The 19,578-nt window shown below is 39.2% G+C and overlaps 1 protein-coding gene across 3 annotated transcripts in view; it reads left to right on the top strand.

The window, feature by feature from the left end:
- Positions 1-19,090, top strand: part of LOC106885440 (dnaJ homolog subfamily C member 13) — a 34,437-nt gene extending 15,347 nt beyond the window's left edge. For 2 of the 3 annotated variants that reach the window (XM_014937644.1, XM_014937645.1), the window contains exons 10-33: positions 478-644; positions 729-808; positions 888-1,057; positions 1,900-1,999; positions 2,232-2,339; positions 2,895-3,050; positions 3,737-3,793; positions 5,106-5,227; positions 6,483-6,558; positions 8,018-8,113; positions 8,257-8,400; positions 9,532-9,546; positions 10,054-10,136; positions 11,511-11,664; positions 13,812-13,915; positions 13,995-14,154; positions 15,171-15,233; positions 15,563-15,664; positions 15,824-15,928; positions 16,328-16,530; positions 16,993-17,077; positions 17,566-17,720; positions 18,670-18,715; positions 18,932-19,090. In XM_014937644.1, the coding sequence (XP_014793130.1) occupies positions 478-644; positions 729-808; positions 888-1,057; positions 1,900-1,999; positions 2,232-2,339; positions 2,895-3,050; positions 3,737-3,793; positions 5,106-5,227; positions 6,483-6,558; positions 8,018-8,113; positions 8,257-8,400; positions 9,532-9,546; positions 10,054-10,136; positions 11,511-11,664; positions 13,812-13,915; positions 13,995-14,154; positions 15,171-15,233; positions 15,563-15,664; positions 15,824-15,928; positions 16,328-16,530; positions 16,993-17,077; positions 17,566-17,720; positions 18,670-18,715; positions 18,932-19,090 (2,710 nt within the window). The remainder of the gene's footprint in view (positions 1-477; positions 645-728; positions 809-887; positions 1,058-1,899; positions 2,000-2,231; positions 2,340-2,894; positions 3,051-3,736; positions 3,794-5,105; positions 5,228-6,482; positions 6,559-8,017; positions 8,114-8,256; positions 8,401-9,531; positions 9,547-10,053; positions 10,137-11,510; positions 11,665-13,811; positions 13,916-13,994; positions 14,155-15,170; positions 15,234-15,562; positions 15,665-15,823; positions 15,929-16,327; positions 16,531-16,992; positions 17,078-17,565; positions 17,721-18,669; positions 18,716-18,931) is intronic. The other variant, XM_014937646.1, reaches the window with a different exon arrangement.
- The last annotated feature ends 488 nt before the right edge of the window (positions 19,091-19,578 follow it).

Raw genomic sequence — 19,578 nt, 5'->3', positions numbered from 1 at the left:
TTTAAGTGATATGGAAACATGAAGTGGCTGTAAACCCTTTGAGCTGTCTGCTTGAGATGGACTTAGTTGATTCTATTTAAAACAACCAACAGCATAGTCCCCGAGTGCACTCGCAGTTGTAATGCAGTCTAATCCTGCTAAGTGAGGTTTTGCATAAAGCGCAGGGGTGAATTGGCTCACAACATGTGTAACTCATTAACAGATAATCTAGAGTTGATCCCTTCAGTGAAAGGCTGCAGCTGGTTATGCTGGGGGTGAGACAGCTCTGTTCTTACAGTGAATAAAGAAACACTTGAAAGTTAGTGACCTCCTCCAGAGATGTAGCTGTTAACATCAGTGCTAGTAAGAGATTCCAAGTGTTGTTGCCTTTTATTCTGTGCTTGGTTGGGGTGTTTTTTCCTCTTTTTCTTATAACTTGGTTCTTTGGCATCACTTTTCTGATCTAAATTGTATTTGTATGCCTTTCTTCCAACCCAGAGATTCTCTCCTGGCTAGCTTGTTGGATGGAGTGAGAGCTTCTGGTAATAGAGATGTCTGTGTGAAAATGACCTCTACGCACAAAGGTCAACGTTGGGGATTACTCAGTATGCCTGTAGATGAAGAAGTAGAGAGCCTTCATCTGAGGTTTTTGGCTGCTCCTCCAAGTAAGCTAATGCTTATTGTGTGGTTTTGTAGTGCTTTATTTAGTCAGGTACTGCGCAATTAACTTCTGTCATGTCTTCTTCCAGATGGTAACTTTGCAGATGCTGTGTTCAGGTTCAATGCTAACATTTCCTACAGTGGGGTACTACATGCAGTTACACAAGATGTAAGAATAAATCCTCTGCCCATCCTCTTAAGATGTTGTTAATGCATAGAGATATTAATAACTGTTATTTCTTAACCAGGGTCTGTTCTCGGAAAACAAGGAGAAACTCATTAATAATGCCATAACAGCATTACTCTCGCAAGAGGGAGATGTTGCAGCATCTAATGCAGAGCTTGAAAGCCAATTTCAAGCAGTAAGAAGACTCGTGGCTTCAAAAGCAGGCTTCCTTGCCTTTACTCAGCTTCCAAAGTAAGTGAGAAGTCTCTTCAAGCTTGGAAGTAGTAGGTGAAAACAGTTCTTCAGCTTCTGATGGCGTCTTATGTTTAAAACTGACAGTTGGATCTAAGCCTCACTTGTGAAAAAGACTGGAAGACTCTGGACACGATTGCTTCCAGTAGTATGAGGCTGTCACTGGGCTTTAATGTGAATTCACCTTCCCAAATGTTCATTAGTATGTAAAGCTGGTTGTTCCTTTGGTAAATACTCTGTGCCTTGAGTCAAGCATAAGTTTAATGTTTTTCCTAGTGGAAAAACTTCTAAAGTGCACCTTCATCGGTCCTTAAGTAGGCAGTTCTTCTCTCTTTAAGTTGATGCCACTACTATCTTCAGTTCAACACAAGATAAAACTTGACTTGAGGTTGAGTTGTACTCCTACAGTAAGCACAGCCCACTTGGAGTTTGTGTCTTAATTGGATAACATAAGGAATCAGAAAAACTGCCTTAACATTCTTCTGAAAATGAAAAATTCTTTGGAATATTTCTGACTCTGGACTATGGGGCAACTGAATGATGCAAAGAGTAATGAGAGACCTTTATAAAGTTCTGTTTCTCTGTGGATAGTGTCCTGTACTATCACTATCCTGTAACTACAGAAAGATGTCTTTGTTTTGGTGAATGTGCTCTCAGCATGTTGTTAGAAGTGAAGTCAATATTTTCCTACCAAGGAATCTCAAATTTATGTAAACGTCAAGGTACTGGCTTGCTGAATGCAATGGGAGCAGGCCATTTCTGGTGCCCAGTTGGACTTTGATCTTAAAACTAGGATTTCTGTTTCCTCTCTAATCTTGATGGTTTTGCTTTCCCTTCAAAAGATTTCGAGAACGATTAGGAGTGAAAGTTGTGAAAGCCCTCAAAAGGAACAACGATGGAGTAACCCATGCCTCTATTGACATGCTTTGTGCTCTCATGTGTGTAAGTATTAAATTGCAGATTCTCTCACTTTGGAATGTGTGAACTTCAGTCCACTGAATGATGTAGGCATAGGGACTGCCCTTCAACATGCAGTGTGCTCAAACATGAAACAAATTGTGGATGTGCTTTTTACAGGTTCAGAGTGTGGCTTTTGGACTATAGCTTTTAAGAACTAAGGATGGAAATGTGACTGCATAGTGAATGCTTTTTTCTTTTTTTTTGCCTTTCATAGCCCATGCACGATGACTATGACTTGAGGCAGGAACAGTTGAACAAAGCTTCCCTTCTTTCTTCAAAGAAGTTTCTAGAAAATCTACTAGAGAAATTCAATTCCCATGTGGTAAGTCAAATTTTGAAAACAAATAACTTGAAGTACTTTTCTTAATTGCTATGAAAACACGTCTGTCATACTTGGATATGTCTTTGAATCTATTTGTGCCTGCAATTGAAGTGCAGGAAACACAGCTATGTCTGGCACTGAAGCTTGTTCTAAATAGGTTTGGATCTTGACAGGTTAGAATGTAGCTGCCTGTACTGCAGAACGTGGGTCATGCAACAAATATTTGCATGTTTAGTATGGAAACTGAGTGTTCCTTTTAACTAAAAGGAAACTGATACTTACTGGATTAAAACTAGAAAAAGTAATCTGCAGCACACCAATATATGAGGTCACGAGTCTCCAATATGCTCTAGGAGCCAGTACTTTACCAGAGTATTGCCATACTCAGAGTAATGGTATATATTAAACTTTTAATTTTTGTTTGCAGGCTATTTCATGGTATGACAGGGAAGGGCACCTCCAGCATTATGAGTACTGATTAAAACTTGCATGAATACTGTAGGGCAGGGGGAGAAACACTGCATCTGTGTTACATACCTGTCTTCCTAATTTCAGGACCATGGGACGGGTGCCCTAGTAATTAGTTCACTTCTGGACTTCCTGACATTTGCCCTATGTGCTCCATATAGTGAGACTACTGAGGGGCAGCAGTTTGACATGTTGTTGGAAATGGTGGCATCTAATGGAAGAACACTATTTAAGCTCTTTCAGGTAAGATTTTGTCGTTTTTTCGTTATTATTAGAGGTAGTCAGCGAACATGAACTTTTTCCTCTTCTCCTGAGGGACAAATCTGTCTACTGTTTGGCTGGTTAATGTGCCTGAACCTTTTTTACCTTGGTGAGTTTCTCAGTGACTTGCTGCTTTCGCTTCAGATAACAGATTGAGGTGCCAAATCATTGTAGAATAGACTAAGACTTGTTTTTGGAAACAGTAGTTAAATATTAAGCTAGATAAAGCAAATGCACAGATCTTCCTGTCTTTGGAGAGTCTGACACCTTTTTGTTTCTCTTTCAGTAAATGCGAGTTAAGAGTTACAAAATAGGAGTAGCATCCTCTTCAGTACCAAATCTGTAAGAATTGTAGGATTTTTAGCTAAAACGTCAATGCTTTCTCTGCTTCTTGGTTGGTGTCAGCTTATGTCAGTCCCCAGCATTATTCTAGTTTCTCTGGCATATGCTGTTCTTCAGTGCCAAAAAGTCCGTCTGAGAGTAGCATGAGAGATTCTTGCTTAAATGCCTAAGATAGGAACTCCTTCCTGGGGCTACCTTTCACAAAACTTTTGCCCAGAACTGGAGATGGAACATATGTGTAGATGAATTAAGGAACCTGAAGCACGGATGATCCAGTCTTCAAATTTTGCACTTGGCTAATTCTTTTTTTCAACGTTCTGTTTTAGCACCCTTCCATGGCAATTGTGAAAGGAGCAGGTTTGGTAATGAAGGCAATAATAGAGGTGAGATTTTATCAGTGTTACCTGGGATAGCATACTAAATGTGTTTTGTATATTTTGGAAGTGCAATTGCTTACCAATAGAAGTTTGTTAAATTAGCTGCTCTTGGGGGCAGAAGGGAGGGGTCAGGGGAAGGCAAGGAACAGAACACCTGCTTAATTGTGGGTGGTTTAATATAGCAGCTTCCTTTATCTTACACTTGGGGGTTTGGAAGGCATGTGAGTTGGGACATCAGATACTGCCTTGCATGTTTTCATACTGCAGTCAAGATTTGGCTGTTAATGTTGTGTGTAGCTCAAGTCACCTACCTCAGAACCACCAGACTTCTGCATGTTAAAGGGAGTCTCTCAAGGGGAAGAGGCCACATTTCCTGGGATGCAATGTAGGATGGAATGGGACTGGGATTAGCAGGCATTAGTGTCCCAGAGCAGACTAGTGATGTCAGCCTCCGTTCTTGGTCTTTCTGCTTCAACAAAGGATGTTTTGGCTTTGTTACTTTCTGTACCACATGATGTATGGGCCAAGTCCATACTTCCCAAGGGCTGCTCATGATTGTTGCAGGGTGACATTGCTATCTGACTCTTGACACTTCCTATGTTGAAATTCAGGGCTTAAATTAGTGCCTCATTGTGTCACAGTGGCTTACGCATCGAGTAATTTCTTGGAATGGAAGTGAATGAACACTTGAAATAGAGGTATTATAAATCAGCAAGTTTCCATTGATAATACTTGATAACGTTAGCTAAAAGTTGCTGTGCTGTTCATTACAACTTCTGTCATTTGAACTATAGTGGGACATGGGCAAGTAAAAATGCACCAAAACCTTTTTCTTAATTGTTCATTGCAATTAATGTATCTCAACTGAGTGGCAGTCTCCAGTGGTTTATCCATGTGGCTGCCTAAACTGAACAGCAGCAGCTATACTTAAATAGTTACTGTTGACCAAAGTCAAGGCACAAGCAATTACTTGTGGCTGTCATTCTTTGTTTAACCCTAATTTGCAATTGCAGCGTGGAAATGGGAGTTGTGACAGTACTACCAGCCTCCTGATCTGTGATGGGAGAGGTGTGTCTTATCCAATCCAGTTACTGTCCTCATAGATATGACTACCAATTGTGTGGGCCATGGTATTACTACAACTCTGATCAGTTGCCATTGAGAACTTGCACTTAAAGCCCATCATACTATAGCTTCTGGCTTTTTGGATATTAGTTGATATAATTGATGGTCAAGAAGGCCTTGGAACTGTAGACTAAGATAAAAGCAGCTTAACTAAGATTCTTTCTTTAGTAATCATCTTGCCCTGTTTCCAAAGGAAGGAGACAAAGAGATTGCTACCAAAATGCAAGATCTTGCCCTCAGTGAAGGTGCCTTACCTCGTCACTTGCACACTGCTATGTTTACAATAAGCACAGATCAGAGGATGCTTACAAATAGGTATGTCAGTATCACTTGATATATTATATTTTAAAAGTCTAATTAATGGCCTGGCTAACATTAGAAACATTGGGAGGTCAGGGAGGGAAACTTGCAGTTCTTTTGGCCTGGCTAACATTAGAAACATTGGGAGGGAAACTTGCAGTTCTTCTGGAGAATATTTTCTTCAGCAGCTGGTAAGCAGAGCAAACTTCAGCTGAGTCTGCAGCCACTGAATAGAGCTTTGATTTTTTTATTATTTTTTTTTTTTGCCAAAATGGGACTTGGGTTGGTTATTTATTAAAGGCTCAAGTTTTGTTGGTTTTTTTTGTTTTTTTTTTTTTCCCTTGAAAACATTCAGGGAAAGAAAAGGCAAGTAGAATGTCAGAAACTTGTAAAAAGTTTTGACTTTATACAGCTCTAAATCCTGGTGTACACACCTCAGTCATCTTGCAGTTAGGGTCACCATCCCCTCTGAGAGAAGTCTCCTCAAAGAGAAATCATTCCGTGGAGAGAAGTCTCCTCAAAGAGAAATCATTCCATGAATTTGTCAGTCAGGAGAACTTGTGAGCTGTTGAGACTGGCCTGAGGGCATGCTGAGGATAACTCAATTACTTACAAATACAAGGTTATAGAAGTTTTAACTGCACAGTGCTGAAGCACTTAGAGTTGCTAAGCAATGTAGTGACAAGTGGAATTTGCTGCCACTGTCTGTCATTCAGGAGAGAGAGCTAGTGTGAAACCTTCTGTCATACTAGTTCTGCTTGGAGCTACTAATGACTTGCAAGCAATACTTCAGTGCAGCAGAACCCTAGTTACAGATGTTGGCAGAAAGTGTCAGTTGACATAGAAGGCAGGCTCCCAAAAAGGCTTTTTTAGTCAATAACTGGTATTAAGAGCTTCAAGTAGAGCAGTTAACAGTTCTTGATGGCTTCTAGACTCTTAACTGTAACTTAAGATTGACTGGATAAACTTACACTTGGTCATTAGATGTTTAGTTTCTGCTCTATTGCTCAAGTGTTCTTTTGAGGTCTAGATCAAAAAGCATGTGCTGCTACTGTTCCACTAACTTCACTGGAACTTCTTGAAGGCAACACTCTAAAGCATGCTGAGCATATACTTGGACTGGGACAATATAATGCTTTGTGCGTCTTACTCAAGAGCACGAAGCTTTTGCTCATCTTCATTTCACCAGCATGATAGGGGGGTCAGTGGTTTAAAAAAAATCTATTTAAAATACTAACTTGGGGTTTGTTAATTTCAATGGCTTTTTCAGGCAGTTAAGTAGACATTTGGTTGGCCTCTGGACAGCTGAGAACAAAACTGCTATGAACTTGTTGAAACGTATTTTGGTGAGTAAAAACGGGATGTAGAAGTAGGGAAAGAATAAAATCTGAAAGCCTGTAATATTAGAAAACTTTGGATAGTCTATGTGGTAAACACATTCCCTTTCCCTCCAAGGGGGAAGTCTAGTCTGGGACATCAGCAGCCTGTCATCTGCTATTTGAAGGGTATTGATGACTAGTACAAAATACCTCAGATTCTTAAAGTATTCTGTTACTTCCTGCCACTTTTAAAAATGGTGTATGACACACGAATTAAGGTGTCTGACTTTTTTTCTCTTTATTGAAAGGACAAAAATACAGGAGACACGATAAACGCTGCCACTTTTAAAAATGGTGTATGACACACAAATTAAGGTGTTTGACTTTTTTCTCCTTATTGAAAGGACAAAAATACAGGAGACATGATAAACATAGTCTCTAATGCTTAGTGCCAGTAAGAAATGAAGACACTGGTTCTGTCTCTGCTTTCATGCCTGTCCAACTTTGCTTATAACACTGTCTCTGCTTTCATGCCTGTCCAACTTTGTTTGTGTATAACGTAGCTAAATTTACATATTAGCTGGTACTTGCCATGTTCTTTCACACTTATAGCCTCCTGAAAGATTCTTGCTTAAGTTAATTCAGTGAAACTAGTTCAAAGAATAGTGTTGTAAGGAATGACAAGATCTGGAAAAATACTGACTTTTAATTTAAAAATAGCAGTTCCTTCTTTTTGGCAGAGCAAACCATCTTGATCATGATCACTATCTTCCAGAAGGCTTAGTCAGTAGCTAAATTTACATATTAGCTGGTACTTGCTATGTTCTTTCACACTTACAGCCTCCTGAAAGATTCTTACTTAAGTTAATACGATGAAACTAGTTCAAAGAATAGTATTGTAAGGAATTACGAGATCTGGAAAAATACTGACTTTTAAATTAAAAATAGCAGTTCCTTCTTTTTTGGCAGAGGAAACCATCTTGATTGTGACCACTATCTTCCAGAAGGCTTAGTCAAATGAGACTATCTCATCTCCAATGTCACATGCAACGTCCAATCCATATTGATGGAATCAAGTGTTATACTGTTTGTGAGACTATCTCATCTCCAATGTCACATGCAATGTCCAATCCATATGAGAGGATATTGATGGAATCTAGTGTTATAGTATTCATCCCCCTCAATTGCTGTGGGATCAGCTCTTTTTTTTTTCCTGCACTCCTTAGTTCCCTTTAAGAAATGGGATATAGGCAAGACCTCTGCTGTACTGTGGCTAATTATGTGCCTCTATTGGATGGTTCTGTTGAGGATGGTGGCATTTCAGTAATAAAAGCAAAAAACTGATGAAACCTTACATACTTGCTTTAGAGTAGAATAGAAATTGTTTTGAAATATCATAAATTAAAGAAATGATCTTGTTACCTAATGTGATGGTTTCTGTTCCAGTAGCCACGTGCATGTTTACACTGGTTTTAAATGTTTGTAGCCACCAGGTTTGCTGGCGTACCTTGACAGTGCTGATCCTGTTCCTGAAAAAGATGCCGATAGGATGCACGTTAGAGATAACCTGAAAATTGCAACTGTAAGTAAATGTAGCTGTCTTACCTCCTCCAATATGTAATCTTAGTGGCTTTTTTAATACAGACACTTGACTGTTGTATTGTCCTGCATCAAATGTGTTGATAGACCTGCAACTGCAAATGACTAATCGGATCTATTCTGCAGGATCAGTACGGCAAGTTTAACAAAGTGCCCGAGTGGCAGAGACTGGCTGGAAAGGCTGCAAAGGAAGTTGAAAAATTTGCCAAAGAGAAGGTGGATCTAGTCTTGATGCACTGGAGAGATAGAATGGGCATAGCTCAAAAAGAGGTAAAAGTATTTGAAGTTCTCTTTTACAGCAGCGTCACTAAGAGTAGAGAGGAACATCTCCAACTCCATGAAATCAGGGGAACCTTGACAGTAATAGAAATCCAGGAATGTGAGAGACTTCGTAGTTCTGCTTCCTTTTAGTAAACTCTCTGCCTTTTACTAATCTTCATCTTGGCTTAGAAATGGGTTTCAAGGAGAATGTAAAGCAGGCAAATGGATTCATTCAGCACCTGTATTAAGCTTTAGCTTCTCCTTGCTTTAGCCAAACTTATCAAACTGGACTGCAGCTTAACGTGCATCTCTTCCAAGATACGAGAGAACAGGAAGTTTCTTGAAATGTGGCAAGACCAGTCTTGAAATTTACATTTTTGAAGAAACTATGGATAGTCTTTATGCTAGTGCACTTTATGCTAGTGGTATTTTAGTTATGGAACCTGCTTGAAGAAGCTTAATATTACCTTGAATGTAGGTATCTTAGTGCTTAAATTGCAATGTAAGACTATACATAAAACCACAGTTAAGATTGAAGTGATATGTGACTGTTTTGCCGTGATGTTAGGACTGCTTGAGTTGTTATAGTTGGTCTCCTCCTTCCTGTCATTTTGTTGTCATGCTCTGTATGACAAACTTCTTGAATCATGAGAGGTTTCCTTTAACTTCCTTTAATCAGCTAAGCTTATTTTCTTGCATTCTGAAAATGAAACAGGCTATTATATATGCAAAGAGCAATACAGAGTATTGAAAATGCCTGTATTTGTACTTGATTTGACATAACAATAAGTTTTAATCTAGGAAAACCCTAACTTGATAAAATCTAGCTCAACTTTGTGTGCTGTGGTGCTGAATTTTGATGGGTGGCATTTCTGGAATAAATGTGAACTAGGTTCAAAACAGCATTAATGGAGAAATGTGGACACTGGTGGGTCAAGGACAAATGACACTATCTTGTGTAGATACCAAGTTTAAACAGCCATTTTCTTACCTGGAGTTATGAGCTGTTTAATTTCACAGTAAATAGCGTAGCTTGGAATGGGTAGTAGCCAGTTTGGTGTTACCACTTTGAATTGCTTGAGTGACTGTGGCTTGTTAAATGTACGTTTTCTTTTTCTTCTGACATTGCATCACAATCAGGACAGAAACAATATGGTGAGTGTGTATATCTCTGCCACTTGTGTGGATTACATTGCTCAGACTTCTGCTTGCATGTGGTACCTCCTGTAGAGTATAATATGGATTTCATGCTTGACCAAACTAGGGAACCTTTCAGTGGCCGAGTCAAACTTGTGACTAATTTCTGTGAATTGCTCTAATTATGTCCTTTCAAGAGCAAAGCATTCTTGTTGTGGGCTTTCTCCTCCATCAGCTCCGGAGCTGATCAGTTCTTAGGGTGATGGGAACTAAGCCTTTCTCAGGGTTAACTTGCTTCTAAATGAGTGACTTGTTTAACATCTGAAAGTTTCTCTGGCATGATTTAACTTTGTGTAAATAACACTTGTGGAAGTCTGTTGCTACTACTTTTTAGAAAAGGAGACATTATTAATGAGACCTAACATAGTGTGGCTAAGGAATGAAAAAAAACCCTAGCTTTTTATTTTGAAAAAGGAATGGGGAGCAGCTGTTACTCCTGACTTCTTAAATGTGACTCTTTTGCAGAACATTATTCAAAAGCCAGTGATATTAAGGAAACGACGCCAAAGAATAAAAATAGAAGCAAACTGGGATCTCTTCTATTACAGGTAAAAAACGAAGATTAATCTGATGGTTTGTGATACCAGTTATTACCTGGCTGGAAATTTTTTTAATGTTTTCTTAGTTGCTGTGGCTTGATTGCAATTTCTGCTTGCCTTGAAGCAGTCCAAGTGCTTTGTAACAGGAACCTATGAAAAATGAAATTCTAAGATACACTCAAGGATTTAGCTTGTGTTTGGGAAAGGGGGGGATTTGGAAGGCTTCTCAAGTGTTACCAAACTACATCCTTTTTACCCTTGAATCAAAAGGAAGTGTGAGCAACAAATTGCAGGTGCAGATCTCCATGGTGTTGAAGGCTAAGCAGAGTAGCACTGAAAAGCACTGTAGTGTGTTTGCATCAACCTGTGAGCTACTCCAGATATTTTAGCTGTCAGGATGTTGAAACACTGGAACAGGCTGCCCAGAGGAGTTGTGGATGCCCCATTCCTGGAAGTGTTCAAGGTTGAGTAACCGTGTCTGGAGAAAGGCGGCCCTGCCCAAGACCCCTTTCAACCCAAACCATTCTATAATTCTATGAACTTGAATTGGGATAAAAATTAGCTTAAAGCAGGCAAAGAGAAAACACTTGGATATTGGATTTCAAATAGTGCCACAGGTCCTAAATGCAGCTTGATTACCTGTGAGTTCTTGTAACTGTTGAAGATTATAATGGAGGGGCCTCCATCTGAAAAAGATAGTCACTTTGGCTAGGGGTGTTATGTTAAAAAGACTAATAATGCTGGACTGTTCAGCAAACTCTATGAAAGCAAGCTCAGGGAAATTCCTTAAACTTAACTGTTCAATTCAGTACTTAATGTCTCTAAAGGTGAAATATAGTCCATTTTGCACAAGTGTTGCATGAAAGGAAAATTTGCATGCTCGTAAACCTTGAGTATTAACGTGCTGCTCTCAGCCAGTCTCTGGATCCGAATGCTGTTTTGTAACTGCCACTGAAGAATGTCCACTGACTGTCTTGTGACACTTGAGACATCAACTTGTATTTTCCTGCATGAAGTACACTTTCTGTTGAAAACATGCAGTTGGTGTGTGCGTGTCTGCTGTCCTGGGTTATTGCTCACCTGTAGCCCTTACTGGCAGATACGGTGAATAGCTTGCAAGTCTCCTGTTGATCAACTATAGATGAGTAATAAATTGAGCCAAAAGGGATGACAACGGGCATGTTTTACTCTATGTTGACTTCCATGACTATGGAAACACTATAGAAGCAAACAACTGTAATTATTGTAATAAACTAGAGATGGCTACTCAGTACATTTTAATTAAGGTCCACTAATGCTCATCTTCTCGAGGTTGCCAGCTGAATCTTGTCTGCCTTTCAAATAATGTTTGCTGGGGTTTAAATAATGTAACTTCTTTCTTAGATTTCTTCAGGATCATGCTCGATCAAACTTGATTTGGAACTTCAAAACACGGGAAGAACTGAGAGATACTCTTGAGTCTGAGATGAGAGCATTTAATATTGACAGAGAACTTGGTAGTGCTAATGTTATCTCATGGAACCATCAGGAGTTTGAGGTAAATGACCCACTGTAGGAGAAACTGCATGTATAAAATATGTCTGCTTAAAATGTCACTTTTCTACGTCTACCTACATGAGTAAATCTTCACAATCCCTGACTGCAAGCTAGAGTTCTTTTGGGGTCCTGGAATAAACTGCTAAGGCTTAAGTCTGTGGAGAGGGATTGTTGTCCCATGTTACTCTGCAAAACTGAAACGTTTCCAGCCTGACAAATACTACTGCAGAGATGAGACATTGATTGGAACCCTTGATGTATTCTTGCATTAAGAGGAAGAGTTGGTATTACATTGTTGTCAGGATAAGTCGTATGTCTTGAATGTGCTCCATCAGACTTCTTTGGGGTTGTTTCACAAGTCACTTCTTCCTGATAGCAAGCTCCTTGTCTTTATTTCCATTGTGTCTCAGTGATCCTAAGTCCATGAAATACTGGGTTGCCAAACCCTGAATAGGTTATGTGGCTAAAACCATGCTGCTCTGTGAACTACAGGTCGAGGATACTGCTTTCACATCTCTCACATTCTAGGAACAGCAGTACCTACAGTCAAAATAACACTTCAGGCTTCTGCAAAGCAATTGATATGGTCTTAGTTGGCTTTCTCAAAACATCTTGCAAGATGTTTTCAAGTACTGTGTGTAGGAGACACTTCCTGTACTCTGCTCTTATCTGCAGTAGTGTTATGGTTCTACACAGTTTTATTTAATGTTTAATTCTTTAGCAAAGCAAGGTCACACTTGAATGCAACTGCAGGATATTCTTAGATATTCCCAATGCCATGCTTGTCACAGTACAACTTTCTAGTGGAAATTTGAGCAGGGGACAAGTGAAACAAGAGTCAACTGCTGCTTTTGAGGAATTCTTCTGATTTGCCAGAGTAGTCGACTAAGGAATTGCAAGACATCAGGCTAAGGCTTTAGGAGAAAGAACTATGACACAACTTACCTGTATCATGCAGCTACAGGTTACTTCTTACCTTGTAAATAGCTAAGTTTGGGTTTGGATTGGTATTTTCTTCACTGGTATTTAGGTTTTGAAGTTTCTTTCAGGTATGGGTCAGGCATGGGACTTCTGGGTGCCTCCCAGCTCTATCTCTGTACTTTGGAGGTGCCAACTGGGGCAGAATCAGAAGTACAGATTTGAAATCTAGCAATACAGGCTTCCCACCCACGCTTTGTGCTCCTATGTGGCTTATGCTACTGGAATGTGTCACTAGCATTCGTGCAGTTACAGGCCAGGATACTTTGAGACTTGCTTGAGAGGGCTTCTGTAACATCTTTGGACAGTTGCTGTGTCAGATCTGCTTTTAAATAATTTAAATGAATACTTTATCAGGCTACACTGTGTTTGAACTAACTACACAGTAGTGACAGAGGCTTCTCTGTCAGCTATGGAACCTGGGTACAGTGGCTTAAGATCACTCTGGAAGCATACTAGTTAGTAGAACCTCATTGTATTGTGTGCTGTGGTGAAATCTGTAGATAACTTTGTGGCCTCGTGACAGCGGCCTGCAAACTATAGATAAGAAAACCACTGTAGAGGGTGGCTTTTGTGGTATGTTAGACTTACCACTAAATGAGGCGCTTGCCAACCACTGAGAGTTGAGGCATATGGTTAAATTTAATGTAGTTGCTCTGAAGTTAATGATGCCTCTCATTGTGCAATTTCACTTTACGTTCTTGGTGTATATATTGATACCTCAAGGCTTTTATTACCCAGCATAATAGCGAGTATAACCAGTAATTAAGTTGTGCTTGTGGTTCATACTTGTAGTAACATTGTATGAAATACCTTGCAACGGAGTAACTACTTATTAAAGCTTGAGTCACTGAATTCAAAGTGTATTATCCAAATTTAGTTAATAAAACCAGCTGATATTAGAAACAAGTTACTTACAGGCCAGAAGCTGTGATTTCAGTAAGATAAGAAACTTCACTTGTTCTGGGGAGCAACAATAGCTTATCGTGTGTATTTTGTAGATATGCATTTCTTTAACAGCAAACGTGCAGACTTCAGTCTTCCTCAAACTGTAGGGCTTGCTACCCTTGTTGAGTTTCTGGAAGCAAGCAAGTACAGTATTGTTATGCAAGCAAAACTTAATGAGAGAGAAACAATATTTGCTATTAAGTAACTTGTTCTGTCTTACAGGTAAAATATGAGTGCCTTTCTGAAGAAATAAAAATAGGGGACTATTATCTAAGATTGCTACTGGAAGAAGATGAAACCGAAGAGAGTGGAGCAATCAAAAAATCGTGAGACATTATTAAAATCCTGTCTTATTCCTAAGGTCTTCAATTCGTTTTCTTCACTAAAATATTATCTCTTTCTTAGGTATGAATTCTTCAATGAACTATACCATCGCTTCTTGCTTACTCCAAAAGTGAATATGAAATGCTTATGTCTGCAAGCATTGGCCATTGTTTATGGAAGATGTCATGAAGAAATAGGACCATTTTCTGATACAAAGTACATTGTTGGGATGTTAGAAAGGGTAAGAATTATTTAAAATTACTTGTTATAGTAGTTAACATACAGGCAGTCGGATTCAAGTTTCTGTGAAACCCAAGTTTTGGTTTTACAGAACATGAAGCTGTAGAATGAATACATTTTATCCATGCTGTCACCAAGTGTTCCTAGTATCTCCCCTTGAGTCAGTTGAAGCTTCGCTAAAAAACCCCCTGATTATAAAGGTATTTCATACTAATCTCTTTATATCTGCATTTTGTTGGCCTTAACAGGTTTTCAGGCTGTACAGAAATAGCATGAAGCAACTTTGTGTTACGTTAATCTTGTGTTTGCTTTTGAGAAATGCAGAAGCATAACATCTTTTAAGAGGAGAACCTTATTCCACACTATTTCAAAATACTGATATCAAGAGTAGTAGCAACAGCCCCAGACCTAAAGAAAGAGCAGTTTTAGCAGAGCACGTATGATGATTTTTAGATTTTTAGTGGTAACTACTTGCCTATTAAGTGTCTGCTAAGTGTCTGGCAACTGATGTGGGTTGCAAAAATGCATTTCCACGCGGCCTGAAGAAGGGGTTCTTTACTAAGGTCAGTATGGGTTTTAGATGTAGCTGTTGTAAGTGAAATTGAACCAATGCGGCCTCTTGTTATTTTTACCGTGAGTCTTGGTAGCAGAGGTGTAACATCAGAGACCTGTTCTTTCTGCTGGGTGAAAGCATTCTCTTTTTCCTGTGTATTTGTGTTACCCAGCTCACTGGGAAATCCCAACACTGTCCCTGTAGAACAGTAAACTTAGAGCAGTGGGTTTGAGTGTCAAACCCAGAGTGACAAAGAGGATGGGAGGCAAGAAGGCCTTTTCTCCTCGGTGGCAGAAACCTGCATTTATTAGCTGTGCACGCAACGGCACCTCTAATAGTCAAGAGTTTTATGCTGGGCAGGAAGAAAGTAAAATGGGTCTTTGCAGGTGCAGCTGTATTGACTCTTCAAAGTGACTTCTAACAAGTGCTATGAAATACTAATTTGTTTTCTTCTGCTGCCCTAGTGCACTGATAGGCTCGAGCGGGACAGATTGATACTGTTTCTCAACAAGCTGATCCTTAATAAGGTAAGATGGATACGCTTAACCGTAGTTTATCAATCTTTCAGCTGTATAAAATGGCCTGGACTAGTCTTGCAGGGTTAACTTCAGCAAAAATCGAAGTCTTGGGGAAGTTTGAAAACAGTGTTTGATACATCTTTCTGGGGTATGCTAGTTGTTATTTACTGGTAAGAAAGGTGAAGGAAATGCAGATATTGTGATTGTACTGTTCTAGTCGCTTTAGAAAACGATCCGACTTTTCTCACAGTCACTTCTTATTTGAGTACAACTGTTCAGTTCTTGTAACAGCTCTTATCTAGAAAACGCTTGTGTTAACTCAGTTCATCCATTAACAGAAAAACGTGAAGGACCTTATGGATTCAAATGGCATTAGAATCCTTGTAGATCTGCTTACTCTGGCACATCTTCACACAAGCAGAGCTACAGTCCCTCTGCAGGTATGTATGTGGCCTCTGTTTCTTACTTACTCATATATAGCTTTGCTAAAAGGACAATTCTTAAAAAAAGAAAAAAATCAGTGTCCTTTTTCACATTTCCTGTAGAAATGTGATATTTGCACTGAATCTAAAGCTATTCTTATAAACATCAACTTCTAGAGCAACGTGATTGAAGCAGCGCCTGATATGAAGAGGGAGAGCGAGAAAGAATGGTACTTTGGCAATGCTGACAAAGAAAGGAGTGGTCCTTACAGCTTTCAAGAGGTACTGTCAGCTTCAAACTCTCAAACTTCACAGATGATTTCTATCCTGGTCACCACGTGCGTTTCAAACAGTGAGAGAAAACTGTAAACAATGCTAAACTATATTCTTAAAGTAACCCTTCAAATTAGGATTGAAGCTAGATAAGAGACTTGATGGTGTGAAAAGAACCACAGTGTTTTTGGTAAGGCTGCCTACCCCTCCATGCCCCAAATATGCTGCAATTAATCTATCAACTTTTTATTTCATGTTTCCTGGTGGAGTTACAAATACGTTGGAATTTCATGCAACTATAGTAGTTTGCTATACAGCAGTTTAAAGCTTGTCTTGAGTGTGAATGTCTGGGAGCAAAGGTAGCTCTGAATGCTGAATCAACTAAATTCATCTCTGATCTTGGAACAGATGCAGGAGCTCTGGAACAGTGGAAAGCTGACTTCCAAAACACGCTGCTGGGCTCAAGGTATGGATGGCTGGCGACCATTGCAGGTCATCCCTCAGCTGAAGTGGTGCTTGCTTGCCAGCGGCCAGGCTGTGTTGAATGAGACTGACCTTGCCACGCTTGTACTCAACATGCTCATCACAATGTGTGGATATTTTCCCAGCAGGTAAACACTAATTTTCAGCAGAAGTGGTTAACTTTCTCTGGCAGACGCGTAGATTCGATCTTAAAGCTTCTCTTAGAAACCAAGTAGCACACTAATGAACTGTATTAAAGAGCCTTTTACATAATAGTAATTAATTCTGTGGGCAAATAGAGAGTTTGTAAATAAGACAATACTAATATTGTGAAAGGGACTGCAAGACTGAATGCACAAGCTATGTGTGTTTCTGATACGTAGTCTTACTCTTCCAGGCAGGCTCTTTTTCAGGTTGAAAACAAAGTTGCTTTAATGCATGACACTAAACCACAACGTATCAACAAACAACAAACTTTGAAGTTAAGGAGAAAAATGACACTGAATATGATGTCAGTAGCCTGATACTTATCGCTTAATAAATTTGTTCATTCTCGAAAGGGAGAAGACACATGTGCTTATGCTGTGCCACTTTATCTTTTTTTTTGTTAGGGATCAAGACAATGCTATTATAAGACCTCTGCCTAGAGTGAAGAGGCTGTTGTCAGATAGTACTTGTCTTCCTCACATCACTCAGGTAAGCAGCTCTTCAAAAATGTATCTAAACAAGTAAAATTCTGACTTATTCTACCGTCTTCCCTGTGTGAATACTTAAAGTGAGACAAACGCATCATATGATGTCTGTAGCATTCTGCAGATCTCTGGACTGTTTATTTCACTGGGTGCTGTTAACAATTTCATGTTGTTTCATCCAATATCTTACTAGTATCTTACTAAATATTTACATCCTTGGAGATACTGAAAAGCCATGTGGACATGGTCCTTGGCAACCAGCTGTAGGTGACCTTGCTTTTGAGCAAGGGAGTTCAACGAGATGACCTCCAGAGGTCTCCTTCAACTTTAAATATTCTGTTATTTGAACTTATTTTTGGATTACAGTATTTTTTAACTGAAATTCTTATAAGTTTACTGGCTTTTCCCAATAATGAGCTAGTTAAAACTTCAATTTTGGGTAGGTAACTTGTACTACTTAAGCAGCTAATGTAAATATGTGTTTCATTTCAGCTATTACTGACTTTTGATCCTATCCTTGTGGAAAAAGTCGCTATATTGCTGTTCCATGTCATGCAAGATAACCCTCAGTTACCTCGTTTTTATCTGAGTGGAGTATTCTTCTTTATCATGATGTACACAGGTTCCAATGTACTTCCTATTGCAAGGTGAGGAAAAAGAATAGCTAAAAATACCTCTTGACTAGTCGTGCTCAGAAGAACTGCTGCTCTAAACGCTCCGGGGATTGTGGTTTGCTAGAACCAACATGAGACTGCAAGCAGAAACTCTCTAGAAGAATTGCTTCTATGTGGTCTAGTCAGTCACTAAAAAAGTGAATTGCTTATGACCTGCCAGGGAGGCAACAAGAGCATGTCTGATCATGTAGTTCTAACAGTACAACTAGGTCTGGCTTATTGTAGAGGAACAAATCATTACAGGCACTACAGAGTAGTCATACTGGCTGCTGATACCCTTATGTAGTTTTTGATAGTAAGCAGTTACCAAAATTGGTGGAGAAACCTTATAGCCTGTTTTAATATTGAAGCCTTAAACAGTTAAATCAGTCTGTACTGCCTGACACAGATGCGCTGCATGTGCAGGTGGATATTGCAGTTCAATCCAGTTCTTTTCCTCTAAATTCATGAAAAGCTGTTGTACAATTCCAGTGAAGTCTTTTCTGTAGCAAAATGCCTTGGGAAATGATTACATGGTTACAGGATGACTCGAGTGTAACAGGAGTGTCAGCAGTTAGTGTGAGATCATGCTTCACCCGTGCAATGATGATCTAACAGTGCACGGGGAGGTTTGTAGGGAAAGGTTGTCTGGTTTTTTTATCAGCTTCTTTCTGTGTGGCTGGAGAAAACAAGCTTTCAGGAGAGTGACTTGCAAACTGAATGATGAATATAAGGCAACGTTTTTAGCATGGGAGTGCTTAACTTAGTGGAGTTCCCAAGGATTTGATGCACTTTGTACAGAGATTCATTCAATTGTTGCTGTTACATTTACGTTGAGATAAAAGAGTATGAGTTTTGCCTGCTGGACTATATTGGTCTGCTTATCTTTCAAGGGTGCCTGAAGTATCAGTTAAAGAGAAAATAACTTCTGTTTCTCTTCTAGGTTTTTGAAATACACACATACAAAACAAGCCTTCAAGTCTGAAGAAGTGAGTAGATTGCAAAAGTAACTACCTCTGTTTCCAAATTGTTTCACAGACCACCTGTACTTGTTATAACAATATTTGATGCTTGTTCTTTTTCTGAGGTCTGGAGTTAGAATTTAAGAACTATAAGGGAAAAGGGGAAGGATTTTTAGATCTTAAGTTGGTTAGCAAGACTGAATTCTGATTACCTTTGAGATGACACTGTGATCTCTTCTGTAGACAAAAGGTCAAGATATAGTTCAAAGAAGTATACTTGGACATATTCTTCCTGAAGCAATGGTGTGTTACTTAGAGAACTATGAACCAGAAAAATTTTCTGAGATATTCCTTGGAGAATTTGACACCCCAGAAGCAATTTGGAGCAATGAAATGAGGTAATTGTTTTCTGTCAGAGGGACAAATAAATCTGAAGTACATCTTATGCTGAAGAGGTCTTGCCTTTGACATTTCTAAAGAATGCCAAAAATACTTGGATTCCATGGGCTCATTTTTCCCTCCTGTTTACCTTCTGCAAGGGCAATGTCCTGCATTGCCCTTTGCTTCTATCAGAAATAACAGGGGTGGGGAGGAGCAGAATTGGCAGTGGGAAGTGGAATATTTCCCTTAACATCTGACAGTGTGCTTTACATCTGCCTCTATCCTACTTGATTAAGTTCCTTTCTTGAGTGGAGACTCCACTATTTCTGTGGACTGCTTTATACTTGCTGTACTCATTTATTGCCAGCACCTATCTAGGAGATACTACAATATATTTTTAGAGTTTTCAAAAAGTAAAGAGGTGTTGAGGGAGGACAAAATGTCAGTTTACGTTGTTTTTAATAAACTCAATTTTCATGGAATTGAAGTAGCTTTATAACAGATCAGGA

Source organism: Calidris pugnax, unplaced genomic scaffold (assembly GCF_001431845.1).
Source record: "Calidris pugnax isolate Ruff unplaced genomic scaffold, ASM143184v1 scaffold11, whole genome shotgun sequence".
NCBI lineage: Eukaryota > Metazoa > Chordata > Aves > Charadriiformes > Scolopacidae > Calidris > Calidris pugnax.
Note: the sequence above shows the minus strand (reverse complement) of the source record. Positions and strands in the feature narration are given on the sequence as shown.